The sequence below is a fragment of the Ambystoma mexicanum genome, chromosome 5p (genome assembly GCF_040938575.1).
Source record: "Ambystoma mexicanum isolate Mex_15411 chromosome 5p, UKY_AmexF1_1, whole genome shotgun sequence".
In the NCBI taxonomy this organism is placed as follows: Eukaryota; Metazoa; Chordata; class Amphibia; order Caudata; family Ambystomatidae; genus Ambystoma; species Ambystoma mexicanum.
Genome location: NC_090930.1, coordinates 1,350,435,641 through 1,350,456,733, shown reverse-complemented (window position 1 = coordinate 1,350,456,733; position 21,093 = coordinate 1,350,435,641). Strand labels below are relative to the sequence as shown.

Sequence of the window (21,093 nt, the reverse complement as noted above, 5' to 3'; positions counted from 1 at the left end):
CACAGGCATGCAGGGGTCACATGCACAGGAGACCTGGGTGGACACTGTCCTGGCACCTTTGGCGCCAGGCTCATGAACAAAAGTAAACAAGAACATCCATTTAACAACAAAAAGTTTTTATTGTGGACATAGCACTTCAGATGCATTAACCTTGAACATTCCATCCATTAAGCAGGATGCATTAACCTTGAACATTCCATCCATTAAGCAGCCCCAAGTGTATTTTTCGGTGTGGCTGCTAATGGATTGCCTTCGCGTGTGCTCACTCTCTAGGAGTGGCAGGGTGTGGCTGGTAAGCCGGCCCTAATGGGCGTGCCCACAATCTCATCTGTATAACCTGCCCGATCCTCAAGACAGACGCTTTGCGCCATTCTTCACTTGCAAGCAGCGTAACGCTGCTCACCGTCGCCTGGGGTCAGCCTTACCGTTGAAGATCCTGCTTCCTGGACATCCTGCTTCCTGCCAGCATACTTACCAACTGGGGGACGCTGTTCTTACCTCTACATCTCTTCGGCGAACCAAGTATTCATCTTTACACTTTCCGGAACGCCAATATCTTCATCTTGGCACCACAGCACAACACGCTCCATCGTTGACAGCAGCACCTGCAATGAAAAACAGAAGACAAGGTTAGACATCGAAAAAATAGTCAGTTTAAGGTTGCGCTTCGCCATACTTCGCGCTTTTCCTTAAACCATCACTTACCTGCTGTCGAAGATTGCGGTGGCATCCATCGTCCATCTGGCCGCGTCTCGTGTCTGACAGCTGCATTGAGGCCGCATTTCCATCTAAGGGAAGAAAACGGAAGAGAGACATTATTGTGGGCATAAATAGGAACAACATCTAAAGACATTAAACAGAACGAACAGCATCACAAGATATACCAATCATAAGGAGAAGCATAGTCACAGCTGGACTGGACTAATCCTTATCAGGGATCAGTGAAGGAACTAGATCCCATTCGACGCGCCCCTGCCAGAAGTAGCAGGACAGAGAGCTTATCTTCCATAATTCACAGGTGAGCTTTATGGGCCGGCATATGCTCACAGAAACCATAATTTAGGATGAAGGGTTTGAGAGGTACAACAATCACAGATTGGCGCACTCACACACTGTTATCTCCATGCAGGAGCAGTATCACCACGTACCACCACTCACAGCTTTTCTACTGAGGGAGAGGCCTGAAGGGGGTGATTCAAGTTCAAGGAGGGCTGCAACCGTGCCCCAACACCTCCACAGAGACCAGGTGAGCGTAACAGGTGGAACCCAACAGAACTATGAACAAGATTACATACCCCCTAGCATACGAGGAGTAGGAGGAGAAGTATCTACGACCTCCCCAACTTTTCCCAAATTTGGACTCTATCTCCGGGGTTAAGTGAGTCTCGGTGATGCTGGAAATGCATTGGAGGGACAGGGCTTCCCTGTCCTTGTTCTGTAGTCCTTTTTCGTGTATGTTCTGTGTTATTTTCTGCACAGGAGTCCATGTGAGTCTCCTGGCAGTGCAGCTCTTTCTCTTTTTGGTTTGGTGTACAGACCCTTGGGATACCCTTATGGCACCCATGGGTGGGCGTACAACCCTGTCCCCCTAGTGTATGTTTTTGGGCACCTGTGTGTGGCCCACAGAGCAGGGTATGTGCTGGTGGAAGCTCCATGCTGAATTTGACTGGTGTTCTGAGTATTCTCCATTTTGGGATGTCCAGGCCCTGCCATTGGAATCAGTTGATTCCTGATAGAAGACAAGATGGCCCCTGTTGCCTCTTGCTTTCTTTTGCCGGTTACCTTGTTTTTCCCAAAGTCCTGGGAAGACATGGCTCTGTCCCTTCCCCCTGACTGGCTGTTGGATGAAAGTTCCATATATGGTATTGTGGGGAAGTCTAGGCCACACTGGCTGTAACCTTCCCAGTGACTGTATGTTGTAGGTACACCCTTGGGGTGGGACCTGGGTGAATGGAGTGTATGACCAATATGCACTTCTGGTTATGGGTGTCTAATTATTGGTATGTGACACAAAGACTGAGACAGCCCTGCCCGAAACTGGTATGAATGCAGTGTGGAGTGCTGAATGGCTGGGTAATTGTCCCAATACACATTCCTTATTGTGAGTGTCTGAGAGGGAGGAGAATGACCCAGCCGAATGAATGAGACTCCAAACAGTATATCTGGGTGCCTCTTACTGCTACAAATCGTTCAGAAGCTAAAGTTGAAACTGATGCTTAATCTCGAAGCCGAGCCTGAAGAAGAAGGTTGACTGCTGTTACCTTCACCGCAATCCGAAAGCAGCCGTGACGTTGGGACTGATCCGAGAGAGGACCTGGCTAGGAGACCTCTTCCCTAGCTACGAGGGACCATCGTGCACCGGTAATCTTTGCCGAAGCGCCCTGGAAGTCAGCCTTCGAAAGACTGTCAACCGGAGATGGGGTTCGCCGAGGAGAATGAAGAGAAGCACCGGACAGCCGTCCACCGTCGTCGACCAGGGTTCGCTATAACGGCTGGGGGCCCGCCGAAGCTGTGTTGCCTAGAACCCGGAACGGCTTGACGCTGAGCCGCCGACGACCAGAGCTGCAACGCTCCATTGATTAAGACCCTTTGACTACAAGGCACCCGCCACCCCGCCAACTGCTTTGTCCCACCGGAGAAAGTCTAGACCGCTGATGTGCCGAGCATCCGCCTTTGGGTTTCCCGCCATCCAGAGACCACAGAGACGACGACGACTCGATGCCCTTGCTGGGCCAAAGTTCTTCCGTGACTCTTTGCGGCAATAAACTATCGTCATCGAGGTGTACCGCATGCCTCATTCCCCGCAGGATGTCCCTGATTGATCGTTGACGAGCACCGCCAGGACCAGAGCTGCTGCCTCGACGCCTTTGTTCATCATTTCTTTGAGGGGTCTCGACAATCCGTGGCTCCTGCCTTAAAAGGAGCCGCTCAAGAAGGATCCGGTGACGACCCGACGTCGAACTCTGCTATTCCAGATACATTGGGGTGGTAAAACTATTTTAGAAGGAAATAAGACTCATATGAACAATATATGGACTGGGCTTGTATTACATCTTTATTTACAGGTTGCCCAGGTGGGGGGAGCCTCATACAGAACTTTGCCTGGTGGTAGGGGCCAAGTATTCTGCCCATTGTTTTAACCAACCTGCTTACCTCCTATGTCTATTGTTGGTTCACTTTATTAACTGATTTGTATGACATTTGAACTGAGTACAGTTGATGCATTTTAATGAAATCAAAGAGTAATTGTGGTACCACATAGAAACTGTATATATTTACCATTTCAGATTATCTTGAGCACAAAGTGTGTTATTGTGATTGTGTATATAACTTGAGCCTATTTATATAAAGAACTGTGTTTTCACTAACATAGTGTGTGAACATTCCTTTGTGGGTGCTTGGGGACTACACTGCATCACCTCCTGAGAGCTTAAGCCTTGATTGCTCGTCCAGGTTTACCAAATAGATAATCTTGGCTGGGTTGCTCTGTGCCTCCACACTGCCATATAAGGAGCAGGAGTACAGACACCCCCCTCCAGTCTTAACAGTCTCTTGTAGAAATTGTATTCCCACCTGATGATGCTGTAAGTATAGCAGGACCTTGCGACACTTGGATGGGCAATTCAGCCCTCTTACATTCCAAGTAATATAGTTAAGTGTCACCAACATTGTGCTTACCCGAAAACCAATATCTTCTGTCAACCTTAGACCGCCAGCAGACTACGCTCGTACTCCCCAGTGGTTGACCATGAGTGGGAGCCCTTTGTTTCAGTTGTATCATTAAATTCATGCCCCCTCACCCCCTCCTGGTCGCCTTCCCCCACCCCCACTGACAGCCCCAATTTGTTAGTACTCTGAGCCCCCTCCACTGATTTCCCCATTTTATCAGTGTTATTCTCCCTATAGCCCATGCACAGAACTTTGCTCATGAGGGGTGGCTCAGGGCCCGGCCATCCTCCACACCTCCATCACCACATTCGTAACCTGACTGCCCTCTGATTCAGTTGCCCGCTTTGTCTTTTACACCACACAGTACCTAAGGGTGCGCTACTCCGACTGTGATTTCTCCAATTGTTCCCGCAGTGTTTGGGGTACCTTTGTTGTAGTTCAAGAAAGGGGTTGGCTTCTTCTTGGGTGTGGAAGAACACTGCTCGTCCCTCATGCTCTATCCGCTTCTTGGCCTGGAACAACATGGCATAACGAATGCCCCTGTCCCGCAATTGTTTCTTGACTTCCATGTATGTTCTCCTTGAGGCTTGTACCATGCCCGAGAAGTCCTGGAAGAGTCTTATTGTATCTCCTTTATAGGTCATAGTCTCCTTTTCTCTGGCTTTACGGAGGGCGAGGTCTCTGTCCTGGTAGTTTAACATGCCGGCTATGATCGGACGTGGCGGGGCTCCGGGGATTGGTTTCTTCCCACTCGGCAAACAATGCGCCCTTTCCACTATGAATACCTTTGAGAAGTCCTTCGGCCCCAACATTTCCTGCAGCATCTCGTCCACCAGGAGTTGCATATTTCTCTGCTCCACCAACTCAGGCAGTCCAACTATCCAAAGGTTATTCCTCCTGGATCCGGACTCCAAATCCTCCTGCTTGTCAGCAAGCCCTTTCAGGGCCTGTTTCACTAGCGTCATGTCTCTGGCCGTGGATGTGGATTCATCCTCCACGTTAGACATTCGCCCCTCCACCTCATCCAGCCTCTCTCCATGTTTGTCAAGGCGTACCTGAATGTGGTTGACTTTACAAGTGAGAGGGCCTCATCACGAGTTCGGCGGTAATGCAGCGGTTTTCCCGTCGAGCGTTATTACCGCTACCGCCAAGCCCCCCGGCGGATAGTCCGCCAGATCACGAGTTTGCGTGCACGCACACATGGACATGGCGGTAGCGCAAATAGTGCTCAACTGGAAAAAGGCCCAAGAACCCGTAAATCCAGTGCACTGTGTTCTACCGCCATACAGCGCTCATAGCACGCGCCATAAGTGCGCATTATGAGCGCGTGGGAAACGCGGCACCGCCGGAACGGGTAATAAAGCGGCGGCCATTTTGGAAATCACAATCCGTCAGATATCACAGCCCCTGCAAGCCATCCACCCCTGGGAAGAGTGAATTACGTCACAGGAGCGCACTAGGGGCAAGTCAGCCCTGGACAGGAAACCTAAATTCAGTGACCAGGAACTGGCCGTACTGGTGGAGGAGGCAGAGATCCACCATGATGAACTGCAGCAGCGCAAGACAAGTGGGCAGCGTCATGCACAGGTCTGGCGGAACATCAGCCAGAGGGTGTCTGCAGTGGGGAGCGTGCCCCGGGATGGCGAGGACTGTCACAAGCGCCTCAATGACTTGCGTGTCAGAGTACGCTGCATACTCTCACAGCACAGGAGTGTAACCAGGGGCACTGGAGGAGAGTCACCACCACCACCACCACCCGAACTCACACCATGGGAGGAGAAGATGACAGCCCTAATCGACATGGGCACCATAGAGGGAATAGGTGGAGCAGAGGCAGACACTGGTATCCAGCCGACTGCAGGTGAGTCCCACCCCAAATGCATGCATCTGAAAGGACCACACATGCAGACCCTGAGTGAATGAATGTGATGAAATGTGCGTGAGGCACTGCAGACACCCATAACTGAGCCCTTGAACCACTGAACCATAGTGCCGCCTAGACTACCCTTCACGTGCACTGCATCAATACAAGGGGCAGGGGACAGACATCCATAGCCATGGGACAGCCACGTAGAGTGTGAGTGTGCATGAATAAACCACCAGGACCTTGTGCATGGTGCATCCCCATCCTGCATGTGATGATGGCACACAAACATTTCCATGCAGTGTTCCTCTACACTCACACATTCCACCAATCACTACATGGGGATTGAACAAAATGCAAGTGCCATGCATAATCGCTACTGCCTACAATCCGACTTGATGCCATGAACTGCTTGATACTTATGTAGGTTGCCCTAAACTCAATCCACACCCTATGTACCCCACAGGCACACAGCGATCTTTACGGGATGACAATGAGGAAGCCACTCCATCACAGCGCCCGAGGCAGCGTACCTCGACCAGCACCACCACCCTGCAAAGGGGCCGCCCGGAAGGGAACCAACGCCAGACCCATCCCACATCACCACACCACACCGCAGCCCAACCAGACCGCTGCAGCACCCACATGGCCTCAGGGTTTCAGCGCCTAGCTCACGCCAAGCCATCATGCAGACTTCCGATGCAGAGGGAGTAACCTGTGGGTCAGAGACTGATGTGGGACAGACACCTCCAGCTGCGCCTCAGGCAGGACATTTGCATTCCCCCGGAAGCAGCGATGCCGAAGGGATGGGCACACCACAGGGGGCCCCAAGGCCAGTCACACAGGGAGCACAAACCCCACGTGTGCATGTGCGTCATGTCCGCACGCCAGAGCCAGATGTAGACACACCATCATATGGCAGCCCAGAAGACCGGCACTCAGAGCCCGGCAGCCCCATCCAAGCCGCCAACATGTCCCCATGCAGCACCCCCAACAGCGCACAACTGGCAGGCTGGCACCTGCCACACCAGGGGTACCTTTTGTCACGGGAGCAGCTGTGATGGGACGTCTGGACATAATTGAGGCCAAACAGGCAAAAGTTGAGTCCATGGCCAAAGTGCACAGCCGGCACATCAAGGCCATCAGCGGGTCCATACCGTATGGCTGCAAGTACATTGCCCGAGACAACGCCCGCACACGGAGAGTGGTGGAGCAATGCACCTCAGCCCTGACAGGTTGTGGCCAAAGGGTACTAGAGTTGTGCAAGGTAGTATCTGCACTAGTTGAGCAGACAAGGGAATCAAACAACCTTCTCCGTCAGCATCTGCAGGCAACCGGGTCAGTCCCATCAACCTCCACTACACCCACAGAGGGATCCCTTGAGCCTTCACCTAGGCGCCATTCATTGCGCCACCTGAGATCCCACACACCAGAGGGGCCAGGACATGGAAAGCACCCGCGACCATCATAGATGGACATGGCATTGTTGTGGGTGCCCTGAGAACATGCACCTATCTGCACTGTTGTGGGGAGTTAACTGGGGGAGGGGGGATTGTGTGCTGGGTGTTCACTGGGGGAGGGGGGATTGTGTGCTGGGTGTTCACTGGGGGTAGGGGTGATTCTGTGCTGGGTGTTCACTGTGGGGAGGGGGGATTAACAATCTTTGAATAAATCACGTTTAAAAATCATATAAAGCATGGACAGTTGTGATTGTGATTAAGTGCTCTTTAATGTTCAAGTGACATGTGCAAAATGTAGCCATCACTCGTATAAAAAAAAATGATCAATCAAGCCCTGTCTGGCCAACCTCCCCTCCCTCAGCCCATTCCTGTGTGCACGTGCAACACCTTCTGGCACATCATCATCTTCACTCCCATCCTCAGGTTGCTGCACATGAGCATCGGGGGGCAGTGGCACATTCCTGTGACAGCAAATGTTGTGCAGCATGGCACATGTCAGTACAATTTTTCTAACTTTTTCAGGTGCATACATCAATGCCCCTCCCATACGGTTTAGGCACCGGAAGCGTGCCTTCAGCAGTCCAAATGCCCTCTCCACGCAGATGCGTGTACGTCCATGGGCAATGTTGTATGCCCCCTCAGCTGCAGTGTGTGGATGACGCACAGGGGTCATGAGCCATGTGTACTGTGGATATCCAGAATCACCTGCAGGGGAGAGAAAGCAGGTATGGGGACAAGGTAGGTTCAGTGGGTGCACAAGGCTCAGTCATCAGTGACATTGTCAGCAGGATAAAGTTTGTGTCGAAGAGGTCATGCTATCTCATTGCAATGTTGGCATCCACCCTTTGACTTCCAGGACATGCATGGTGTGAGGTTGCCATACAGTTGTGTATCTATGTATTTGTGAGTTGTTATGTGCATCACACTCATGTATTACATGTGGGCTACTTATCATTTGGTCACTTACATTGTGGAGTGTGCTGTGCTAGGAGCAGCATTGAATCAATTGAGTACTTACAACTTGCAACACCTCTGTTTCTACATGTAACAGTACTCTGTCCCCTGTCACTGGAGGAGGGGACCCTTCCATCTGCTTGTGCATGCGACATGTGGTTAGCCCATGTGTCATTGGCATTCCCTTTGGCTGCTGTTGCATTTGCTGGTTGGCACTATTATGTACAGTTCTCCAGGCATGTGATTGGCCAACCAGGGGTCAGTGTTTCAGGGATGTACATCGTCGTTAATCAGACTACTTTTGTGTAGTGCTTTTGTGGATGTGCTGACTTTCGTGTAACATTGGCATGACTGTCGGGTGGCCAGGGTGGGATGTCTGTGCTGTGTCAGGGTGGGAAGCTATACTGCAACACACACAGGAGGCTTTGTGGTAGTAGGCCTTCCATATGTGACTGTGCTGCCACATGTCTTTGACATCCAGACTCGGTGTGTTCTGCTGTGTTGGACATGTCCAAGGGTTCTCGTGCAAGGTGCAAGCATGGGAATGCTGCAGTGCTGGTGCTGCCTATTGGCATGCAGGGATTTCACTGTGTATGACCAGCCCCATTAGATGTAATTCAACATGCATTACGGACTACATTTGTACTCACCCAGCATTCATGTGTTTTGGCCTTGGTGCCTTTCCATGTACGCTGGCAGGGTACTGTTGCGCAGAACCGTGGAGTCGTGGGTGGATCCTGGGTAGCGGGCACAGCAGTGGCTGAAGGTGAGGTCAGGGCTACATGTCATCTGCACATTCAGGGAATGGAAATGTTTCCGGTTTCTGTAGGCTACCTCATTTGCCTGGGGTGGTACGAGTGCTACATGTGTGCAGTCCAGGGCTGCAATAACATTCGGAACTTGGGCAATGGCATGGAATTGACCCTTCAGCTGGTTCACCTGTGCCTGTGTGGCTGGCAATGCAATGTGCTAATTCACATGGATCAACAGTGCATCCAGCACCTGTCCCAGCATGGCACTGATGCCGGGCATCATGGCAACGGTGTGTTGGTAGCTGCCAGTCCAGAGGAATTGTAGCACGGACACAAGATTCACAAGAGGGGGCACTGCTGTGCTGATGGCTATACGGCTGCCGATGTCAGCCTGGATTCTGTCCAGCAACTGGGTCATGGTTGCCCTGTCCAGCCTATATTCGGTCACCAACTGGCCATCAGTTAGGGCCCAGGGTGTTGGCGTGGCCCTGGGGATAGCTGGCTGCCTTGCTGGTGCTGCTCTCCTTCTCCTCCTCCTCCGCCTCATCCCCACCACCCCCTGCGCTCCCAGCGGTGGCCTGGTTGGCTGGCCTCTGTAGCTCCAGGCGCAGCAGTTAGATGTCCACATCAAGGCTCCCGGCTCCAAATGGCAGCATGGTGTTTGGAAGTGTGTGTTGTGCATGGGTGGGTCCTTTATAGGCCTCTGATTTGCATTGGTTTCACCTGGGCCCTTATTGCTGTCTCCTCCCTGCACCTGCTGGTGTAATGGTGTTGGGGAGGGTGTGTTGTGCATGGGTGGGTCCTTTGTAGGCCTCTGATTTGCATTGGTTTCACCTGGGCCCTTATTGCTGTGCCCTGTGTTGTTTTACCTGTAGCATTTTGCTGGGGGTAATTTTCGGCCGATTATCCGCTGCTTTTCTGGCGCTAATAGTGCCTACGCCAGACTTGTGATTGCTATGTTTTAGCGCGAATGGATACTGGCGCTTTTACAGCCGGCTGTACTTGCGTCGCCTGTAATGGCGCCGGCGGTATTTGTACTCGTGATCCGACGGACCCTTTAATCCGGCACTGATAGCATTACTGCCGAATTTATGGGTTACCGCCAAACTCGTGATGAGGCCAAGAGTGTCCATTTTCCCGTACAGGGACTGTATGCTACTCTGCAGCTGGTTAAACATTTCCTTGATGTCTTGAAATGGTACAGGGCACCAGGATTGGTGGGTCTGTGGGTCCTGGTGAGTGCTGCTCTGGTCGGCGCTGACCTCCCAGGACCACCGGTGTTCAACACTGCGTGTCAGGCTGCTGTGGGTCACCTGACCCAGTCAGGGGTCTTCTTTATGGCCCGCAAGGGGACAGGGTATGTCTGCACACGATCGGTTGAGCACAGCCCATCCCCTTCTTTGATATGCCGTTGCTGGCTTCCACACTTTCCGGCGCTATCTTGCACAATCTGGGGTTGATCTAACTGCAGTGCTATGCGGCCGGGGACGGCTCCTCCTCTTCAGTCGCCAGGCCTTTCTGCTGTGTAGTTCCCAAGGCCACGGTCTGTATCTCCACACACCGAGCACCGCCAAGTTCCAAATGACACCCCGGTGTGGGCGAGGGGGCGGTGGTTGCAGAAGCACAGAGCCATATTTAGGGTGTCAGGCTAGTCAGGAACCGTCAGGATGATTGCCGCATTTTTGCGAGGTGTGTCATAGCTCACGGGCTCGCGAGCATCTTGGTTGGGCTCTCTAGCCCCCTTCAATCTGGTCAATATCAATATTTTCTGGCATTCCTTTCTGCTCTACTTTCAGAGTGTACAGTTTTGACATGAAGAGTGGCATCACCATTTTCTTGTGTTTCCTCTATTCCCTGACGTTTTTTTTGCTTGATGAATAAAATCATAGGCAGCTCCTGTCATAGGGCCTGATTACATATTTGGCAGTAGTAGTAAAATACCCAATAATTGCCATAACTGAGAGTTTTACGCAATGTCTTTGGCCTTGAAAAGTGTACAAATGTTCAGAAAGGAAAAAGGCGTAGCTCCAACACAAAAGTTCCAGATGGATAAAGTTCACAGTTCCAGAGAATGACACCCTACCCCTGGATTTCTCTTCATTGCGCTTTAAACTATGTAAGGATATGAGTTTTCCTTGGGCCTCTTCTGGTCAGCAAAACAACTTGGATTCAAAACAACTCGGCTGTTAGTCTTAATTTTGCTCGGATACCTGGTGTACGCTCCTGCCAGGTTTCTTCTCCACTTCAGTATGATTTTAATACAGTTTTTGGCTATACCTGAAGTATCCTTTTCAGGACTCCTTCATGAGATCTGCTTTACACATTGTCCAACTTGACTTAGCCTGGTATACTCTCCTGCCAGGGCTTTTTCTTGTGCTTCTCTAAACACATTTGCAACTTGAATCTGCCTGGTATACCTTCCTACCAGGACTTTCTTTTGGGCTTTACTTAACATTCTTGCAACTTGAATATGCCTGGTATACTCTCCTGCCAGGACTTTCTTCTGTGCTTCATTTAACACACTTGCAACTTGAATCTGCCTGGTATACTCTCCTGTTAGGGCTTTCTCATCTATTTCACTCAATACTCTTGTAACTTGTATTTGCCCTGTATGTTCTCCTGCCAGGACTTTCTCATGTATTTCACTGGGCACACTTGCAAACTTGACAATCTTTTGTATTCATTCTGTTATGAAATATCAAGTCTCCCAGTCTCTCTCATATGCTTAATTTACTCTTATTTGCCTTCGGTAGGGTTGCCGACATGCCCCGGTGTCCCAGCTTCCCTCGGGTGGACTCACTGGCTCTCTGTAGCATGCAGCGGTTCTCCTGTGGTAAGCATACAGCGGAACTTCGGCGTCCCCTTCCTTCTTCCCGAGTTCGCCACCTCTGCTTTGTGGCTTCCGCGTCCCTCACAGCTCCTGTTTGCCTGCTCTGGGTTTCTCTGTACTCGAGTGGCAGTCTTCCCTTCCCGTTCTCTCACTGCGTCCTCGCAGCATACCGGCTCGTGCAGTCTGCTCTCCTTGGCCTGCTCCATGAGTCGGTTGGCTCCACTGACTTTTCCACAGCACATTAGTTCCTCAGTCACTACTCTCCCAGCCAGCATCTTCCCTCTGTCAACTGGTTCCGTGGTTTAAATGTCCCTGCATCAAGTACCTGCAGCAATGTCCCACGCAGCTTGTGCTTCTGGCCTCTACCGATCTTCATTACTCCGCTCACCTTCCTCATCAAAGTACTTATACATCCAGGGAAAGAGAAATCAGTTCTTGATGAATTGTATACAGAGTATGGGAAGGTATTCTCAGTAGCTTTCAGGGAGGGTGAATGGAGTCATGACAATATTACATTAAGCCATGGAGAATGTAGGGGGTATCCCTAGAAGGAAAAGGGGGATACCATGTCTCGTCCAATGATGTGTCACTCCCTTGATGGATGCCTCCCCCCATGAGATCCTCCCTCATATAGCCGCCCCCAGGGTCAGGATCAGGTAGTGGCTGCTGTCCCCTGGCCACATGGAGCGAGGTCACCGCTGGGAAAGGAGTGAGGACTCCATTGGATTAATCACAGTATGGTGTTTTTTATGTTATGGAAATTATGGTAGTTCACTTTACACATGCTCGTCTGTACATTTTTATGTATGGACTTTCATCATGTATGCACTTGCAAATGTATTCTTTCGGTAGTTTACTTTTCCCATGCTTCACTTATCTGTAACTATGCATGAGTTTGTAAATGTGTTATTCCACGTGCATGTCGTGATTGAAACCTATATTCTTTTTCAAATATACCACCAAAAATAGACACACCCTACAGACACGCCCACAAATCACCAGATACAACATAGCCAACACAATGCAAGACAGACACAGCACCAACAGGACACACACTTCACACATCTACACAGACACATCCAAACACATACCAACATAGAAACATCCAGAACGCACACACCAGCCACACCACACACCTGATACTATCATGAACACGTGGCTCCCACAATCAGCACCTAGGTAGCTGTCCCTGTAAATATACTAATGGACCCTATAGTGGGATTGTGCTTATCCTAGTCGGCGATGGTGTGCTGCCTATCTAGGTGAAAGGATAGAAAGAGAGATCAGTGCCTCTCTGCTCTAACCTTCTTTTCAGACAAAATGATACAATAAAACATTAATAATTAAAAAAAAGTGGTGTGGAAATTTATCTCTATATTTTTATTCCTGACCATCCATCCACTAGTCTATTCCTTTCTATTTTAAGAATTGGACAAAAAAAAAAAAAGTCTTATTATGGGATATCACTATGTCTATTGATAATGTCTTTTATCCCATCGTCATGCTTTCCATTTGTTTTTACTTCACTTTGGCAAAAAAACAAGAAACAAGTACGCATGTTTTCACTTGAAATGAATCCCAAAAGTCAAACTTTTGTGTACAATGTGTTATTCTTGCTTTCACATTCGTCTCTTCATGTCAACCGGTTTCAGTGGGATAAAACCATTACTGCCACCTTCATCAGGACAGTAAGTTCAACCAGAACGCCGTGAACCACATTTTCTGTTATGTCCAGTTGCCAAGAAACGTACCAAAGCTTGTCACCTTTGTACTGTGGAAACACACCCATTCATGTGCCAGATTTAATAAATTCCACAGTATGTGGCTGGAAAAAGCCTTTTCTAAAACAACACAACTCCTTGGGACACATACCAGCTCTTCTGATATGTTTATCTTTCACCAACTCACATATGCAGTTCAGTTCCTTGACTTCAAACCAGATAAAAGTTCTTGGTAACTCAAGCACAAGCTTCTTTGTAGGTGCTTTCAGTGGCTTTTCCATATAGGGGTGCACTCGGTCTAGGTGTAGTTGTCGGACCATACTGTCAATCAATTCCAGGTCACTAAACCGATACACCTTACTTGCTGCTTTTCCATCAACATGTGGTGTGAAGGCATCATGAAGTAAGACTCAGACAACAGATTCAAATTCATTTTCTAAATTAAATTATTTATTTTCCTAAATGTCAGGATGGAGTAAGGCCTAACTTGCTCTATGCTAAGGTGGGATTTCCCTACCTAAATAAACTAAAGATAGTCTGTGTCAGTAAGTTAAACTTATAAGTCTGTCTGTGTCCAAAACCTACACTTGCCCTCACAACTTAAGATAAACAATGGGTAGGGATGTCAGCAACAAAAGAAACAATGTTCCAAATAAAGTTCACAGCTACTTGCAGCTCCTAGCTTTTTTTCCAGCTTGCCCTTCCCCAAATTCATAATTGTTCCAAATAGCCTCAGGGTCTCCTTCCCCAAGAGGTCAACACGGTTCACAGGGTCTTGGGGTTCCCTTCCTCAAGGAGTCAGCTCTTCCAGCTTTAAACCAGCTTCAAAACCTAGTCATTTCACATCTCTTGATTTTCAGAAAAAAGTTCCAGTTCAACTTGGTATTCCTTCAGGCTTTTCAATAGTTCATACAGATTGCTCTCTGTCTTGTTCACTTCAGCAATTCTGTTATCTTTACTTTCCTTGGTTCTTTCCAAGCAGGGGTCACTCGGTCTAGACACAGATGTCAGACCACAGGGTCCACCCATTACAGGTCACACAACCATCAACCCTTAGCACTTTGTTATACATCTGTATTATTTGGGCTTTTCTTGCCAACACAGGTTTCCTCTCTCTGCACCTGTGTGATGGGTTAACATTCATTTCTGATTCTCCTTGGCAGTCTCTTAGCTTTTCCACCACATGTTTTCTACACAGCTCACTCCGTGGTGTTCACCCTTTTTCCCCACCTTGCTTTCGCAGTGTTCATAAGTGCTCATCACTTGCTTTTCACGTGGTTCATAAATGCTCATTACTTGTTTTTCATTTTGTTCATATATTCATCATTACTTTCGTTTAGTTTGGTATTCAATATTACTTGTTTCACCTTTAAATGCCTCTGTCAGCGCTTCTCCTGTGGTAAGCATGCAGCAGAACTTCATACTAACATGCAGCTTGCTCGGCATTCAAAACACCTCATTCTGGGTTCCACGACCAATTGTCACAGGTTTCAGTATGTTCTGCATTTCCATATGCCCGTATGCAGCCCCAGGAGTGCCCCGGTATGAATGTGCCCTTTTTTCCACTCACCGGTATGCGGCCACTCCTCCGGGCGGCTTTTCTCTTCTTTCCGGCATACTTTCGCTCTGCGTATCTTTTTCAGGAGCCCGGCGAACAGCACTCGCCTTCTTTGAACCACACTGCTTGTTTTAGGTTGCTCCGCTCTTCCCTCTCAGACTTTACCGGCGGTCCGTATTGCTTAGGAGCCTTCAGCTCCGGCTGTGGGCACAAGGCAAAGGGGCATGCAGGTGTCTCGACCCTCTCATGGCCCACTCATGCCCCAGCATCACTTTGACCCTTCTGCAGCACACAGCATCCTTCCTGCCGGTCCCTCTCCCACCTGATCCTCTGTCAGAGCGTCCTGTCCTCCAGGCAGGTATCTCTTCCTCTGCTGACGGTCCCACCTTTTATGCACCTGTGGCCTGTTAACAGGTTGCAGGTGCAGGTCCTTGTCTTCAAATGCCTGGCCATAATTAATCCTATTTTCAGGACATGCCTGACTCTTGCAATGGTACTTCTCTGCAGTCCTCTTCCTCCTTTCAGTACCAAAGTGGTGTGAATGAATGGGAGTGTAAATATAGACACCTCTTCCTCATCCCAGTTTTAAAGGTAAATAGTTGTGTGTAAGAATTAGGAAATGACTGGCAATAACCTATGAAGGCAGGGGGGAGGCTAGTGTTTTTTCTTACAAGGGGGATACCATGTCTCACCCAAAGACATCCTCTCCCCACTCCCCAAAGTCCCTCCACCCAGGTAATCCTCCCTCGCATCTCCACCCCTAGGGTCAGGATCCAAGAGCAATTACTCTTCCTAGTCCACCTGAGAAGAATATCCAGGGGGGGTGGAAATGAGGATGGCCTCCGGTTCCCCACAATGGCCACTGCTTCAGCTTGATAATGGTGCTTGATTCATTCACATGTATCACACCCTCTTGACACTGTATTGTGGCTTGGTTTGCCACAATGCACTTGTTACACTTGCTTATAGTCTCCTGGTGCTTGCCAATAATCATTTTCTCATATTATACAGTTCCTTAAATTCTCTTGGCTCTTGCCAATGCTTGTTCACCAATATTTCTCGGTATTGTACACAAAGACTATTTCTAAACGGTTGCATGAACAAAAAGTTCTACAAATGCTACCACCAAAGGTTTGAAAACCAAAAGTTCGAACCTTTGGTGGTAGCATTGCAGGTAAGTAAAAATAAATAAACAGGGACTGCGGGGGGGTCCCCCGCAACACCCCGTTCAATATACTGTGTGGTATAAGTCGCACGTAGTCTACTTGGCGTGTGAGCAGGGGTTTCGGGGGGAACCCCTTGAGCCCCCGTAAAAGAAAAAAAAAAGAAAAGGACCCTGCGGCACCGGTTCACGATCACAGAAGTGAAAGGGAACTGGCGCCGCAGGGACTCCGCATGAAGAAAAAGGTAAGCGGGGTTTGTTTATGTTGTGGTGTGTTGTGGGTGTCATGGGTGTTTGGGGGTGTGGTTGGGGGTGTGGGTATTTACGTGGGTTTGCATGAGAAAGGTGCAAACTTTTGGTGGTTCACAACTTTCTCATGCAAACTTTCCGGCCGCTGTAAAATCAGCCGCGGTCAGATCATGTAGATCCATATTTCTCATGGCTCTTGCCAATGCTTGTTCACCAATGTTTCTAGTGGTTCTTACCAATACTTATCTCTATCAAAAACGCTGTCAGGCACATATGATGGATCCATTGCCTTGTTTGTCCTACCCTATCCCACCCTCCACTCCCCCCTTTTTTATGTATAGTTCTTGCATTATTAAATAGACCGTCGGGCACGTACAATAATTATGTCATTCGTTGTAATCAGTTGTATTGTATTGCTCTTTGTTCTATGTTGTACCTCCGAATACATAGCACTTGTCCATTCTGAATGTTGCAATGCCTATTAAGAATGTCAATTCTCGAGCTGTGGCCAACTACAAAGCCATGAGGACGTGAGTCCACTTTGCTCCGTGAGCCACCGAAAAATCCTGTGTCATCCAGCCTGGTTGCCATATGGCAATTGTACTGTAAACAGCCCTGCAGACAGAGGAATACCTGCGGCACAATCCTGTGTGCTTAGAAGGACGAAGTATGCCAGAGAACCAACATATGATGGCTTGAAAACTGTGGCGGTGTGGGACGAGGCTCACAAAATGGCCGCCAAGTGATCCCTGCATCATTGGGTTGCTGCTCCCGGCGATAAAGGATTGAAGCCGCTGGCTCATGTGCACAGAAACGGTAACCTGTTGTTGGCCTACGGCTCGATCGTGAGGTTTGCGTGTAGCCTGCGCGCCTCATGAGCGGTACTGCCACTGCGAGGTGATGCGCCCGTGCAGATTAATTGGAGGAGAGTGTCGCTGGCCGACCCTGCGGATGAGCAGCCCAACAGAGCCGAGAACAGTGTGACAGAAGGGCCGGACGCCCCTGCTCCTTCCCTCCTGGGTACGGCGGCGATAGCAGAGGACCCAGCGAGGACAGCCTGGCCGGCGGGATCCTAGGCTGACGTGAGTCCAGCGGAATCGGGAGACGTTTGCCCCGTCCCAGGGACACATAATATTGGTGGTGCCCCAGCCGGAGTGCCCCACAAGCTCTTCCTTGGCGGGCTGCGCCGGCACCCGCACAACAAACCCCGGGACCCAAGACAGAGTTAGGAGCGTGCCGGCCGGAGAGTGTTAGGGAGAATTCTCTGTTAAGGCTAATTTCCCCAACCTGGTGAGTCCCCCAGCAGCTTTGCTGGATTTTTGGGGTTTATTTTTTTTCTCCCACTCTTAGACATGATTTGAGATATCCTTTAACTTTGTATGTGTTTTATGGGCTATGGGGTCTTTTACTCCATAGGGCTTCATGTGTTTTTGGTATGTGTGTTACACAGCACCCTCTGTGCCGTAACACAGGGGTGTCATAGTGACCCCCCAGTATAGACTCCATACACTGGGACTGACTACTGTCTCCCAGGGCATGTAAAGTCACCATTGACTTTACTAGTCTTAAATTCTGAACAGAACCAGTACAAACCATCATATTGTGGACATACTGGCTGGGGCAATTCAATTGCCCCGGGGTATGTTAGTTTAGGGGGCACGTCTCCGTCCCCCCTGATCGAGTTTTGGCTGGTGGCAGTGGATACTACTTTTTATATTCAACCGCGAATATTTTCCTATGGGATTTCCCATTGTTTTAGGCTACTATCTTTATTTAATTATTTACGGTAGCCTCGAACATACCTCCGGTTTATTTAATTAATATTAATTCTCCGGTTGGTATTTTTTGCAAAAACTTGATTCTAAAATGGCGTTTGTGTTCTCTTCTGTGACTCCAACCCAAGTCGAGCCCTTTGTGCCACTTTTTGGCGGCCTTCTCCACAGAAGCCCTCCAAAGTGGTGCCACTCTGTCTGGGGTACTTAGGAGGTGTGGAGGGGGATTTAGGCACCCTGGACTGAGTTGCCTAGGCAATTCAAGTCGCACTCCGTCCTGATTGGCCCAAGTGGTGAAACAGTGAAAAGAATAAGCCATAAGGCAAGGTTCTCACAAGCAACTCCGATTTGTATAAAAATGGTGGTAATTCATATTCTTTCTGTCTTTTTCGCAAAAGATTAGAATTAGCTGGAATGGACAGAAGTGTTGGGCCTCATTTAAACGCGTTTCTGTTTGAATGCTAACCGAATTGTAAAAATCGCAAATTCAATGCTTAGAAATGCAGTATTTTCCAGTGTTATGAAACCGAAAGAACAGCAAAAACAAAATCCATCAATTTTTGGTAAATAACAAAATCGTTAGAAAATCACGAAACCTGTACTAAGCCAATTTACAACACGTTATTAAATTGCACAACTTTAACACCCACATGAAATAGAAATCGGGTCCTCATACTCATGTTGGCTCTTGGGACAGAAATTATGCTTGTAACAAGGAAATTACGATATCCATAAATATTGTGTTTAAGCGAGCATAGCGTCTGAAAGTGATTAAACATCTCCTTTAATCACACAGGTTCTTTTCTATGATGCTTCTGCCTATTTCTCTGAAGAAGAGTGGAAACATTTGCAGCAATGGCAGAAGGAATTGTACAGGAACGTGATGAAGGAAATTCACCAAGCCCTGATCTCATTGGGTAAGGTTTCACGTTTGGATGTCATATTTTATTTTTTTATTAACTACACTTCTTAGGCTTGACCTACCTGTCTCATATTTTGTAAGGGTACAAAGAATGCAGATTAGATTATACCAATTCATTGAAGCAATAAACCGTGACCGTGAGGGCTTTAACGGGCCAGGTAATGCCCGGGCTAGTTTTGCAAGGGCTTTTAACGTGAGACCAGGGATTACCTGTCCCAGTAAAGTTCTGCCGCCAGAAATGAGTTATTGCTGTAAGTATACTTGCATGTTAGAGCAGGATGCCAATCGTTTTTTTGAAGATGAGAAAAAGGTGTTTGCCATTTCTCAACTTGAAAAAAAATACAAACCAAGATGGCCGGCATGGACTAGGGAGAAGGGAACTTTATGTAGTCCCTTCTCCCTCTCCATGGGAGTCATTGCCACGTTAAGGATACGCCGGGAGCACCGAGAGTTACCACTGCCTGCGAGATACAAGGAAGTGGCAGGTAAGTGGGGTGCGTGAGGAATGTGGAAATATGGGATGAGGGGGGAGGGAATAAGGGGACATGCAGAGCGCACTTAACTTCATCCCGGTAGGGAAGATGGCAGCCACCTGCTTCAAAGAAGGCTCTGAGGTAAAGACCCTGTTCCGAGCCTACTAATTGGCTGGGAGGAGTCCTCCCTGCCGGGTGCTAATACTACTAATGAAAGGAGCCGGGTGCTAATACTACTAATGAAAGGACTCTATGGACAGGGGTTCAACATAACATAGAGCATCCATGCCACGTTTCTTTTGAAGACAGACTGCTTGCAAGCCTTTTTTCTATCGTTTGGCAGTCCTCTCTTTGGGATTTTCCACCTTTCATTTTCTTTGCCTGTTTCTTATGATACAGTATGCTGATTCTGTGTTAGATGTGATGTGTTTAAGTTGGAAAATAAAATTATGAGGATTATAATCTTGGCATTAAACCTATAAGCAACCACCGCCCTTAGCAGTAAGAAGGGGTGATTTGGAGGAAAACACAGAGTTAACTAGTTCTAGGGGTCCATTGAAGGAGGCAAATAGAAAATGTTACGTAGTTCTAATTTTCAATAGCATTTCTCTCAGTCTCTTACCAGTAAAGAAGACTTTCCTGTAGAATAGTGTTTTAAGTGTGATAATGAAGGCTTTGGAGGTCTGTTACTTAACGTGCTTCCTTGACAAACTTTAACAAATCAATGGGCTACCCTTGCACAGTACCCTAAAAAGCTTATTTATTGCATGCCTCCAACTCTTGACTGCCCTGGGCAATTTATTGGTACAGGACTCCAGGATTGTATCCCGCAGAGCGCAGTGCAGAAACTGATCTTTCCAGATTTTGTAGGTCATCAGGGATTGGTCAAAAGGAAGGCCTGTGTATGAGAGAATGTTTGGAATCTTTGGCTAAAGGACTGGTGAACAGATGCATGTTTTGTGTTGCAATAAGGCGACCCGACAGGCCAACAGCCTCACAAACGTCAACCAGAGGGCCGTGTTCTTGGCACATGCAGCTTGTATAATGTGTCATGATTTGCAGTGAATATTACTGCTCCTCTTATCCATCTTTCTCAGTTTTTATGCCATGGTCAGTTTTTTACACTCTGGTTCAAATGCCAGGCTAGGTTTGCTGTCCATTTTCCAATTGTTCACAAGTACTTGATCTCCCACTCAAACTGTAGATTCTTTACTCCATGTAAGGGGCTCTTTCTGTTATGTTGGAGAGGGTGCATCATTCCTGAATGTGCTTTGTTATCAATGACCTGGAGGTGTAGGCACTTTCCGATGAGTTGAGTCAGATTTGAGTCAGTCTTGCTGCTTTAATTGGATACAGAAATGTTGGTATCTCAATAAGCGGCAACAGCTTGAGGCCCGAAAAAGCTTGTGACAAGCAGAGATGCGTAGATGCACCCAATTTAGCATGACGGTGGCTCCATTGCAGCCATTCCACTTCAGCGATGAGCTAGCTCGACTGGTTAACAGAAAGGGTTTCAGTCGGAAAGCGGGGGACACGTAAGAAAAAAAAAAGAAAAAAAGAAAAGCACTCTGCGGCGTCAGCTCCAACCACTTCTGCGTGTGCCGCCCTAAAGGTAAGTGGAGTGGCGGGGTTGGGAGGGGTAATGCAGGCCAGGGGAAGGGGGCACAGTGATCCATATAATCACTGCGTCGTGCCGTAACTGGCGTC

General features: G+C 48.5%; 1 protein-coding gene across 5 annotated transcripts in view; it reads left to right on the top strand.

Annotated features, from left to right (window-relative positions):
* LOC138481563 (zinc finger protein 572-like) overlaps positions 1-21,093 on the top strand; it is a 336,140-nt gene that overhangs the window by 44,015 nt on the left and 271,032 nt on the right. For 3 of the 5 annotated variants that reach the window (XM_069613750.1, XM_069613748.1, XM_069613752.1), the window contains exon 2: positions 18,788-18,908. In XM_069613750.1, the coding sequence (XP_069469851.1) occupies positions 18,788-18,908 (121 nt within the window). Of the gene's footprint in view, positions 1-11,452; positions 11,533-18,787; positions 18,909-21,093 lie in introns of all 5 variants that reach the window. The other 2 variants (XM_069613749.1, XM_069613751.1) reach the window with 1 other exon arrangement.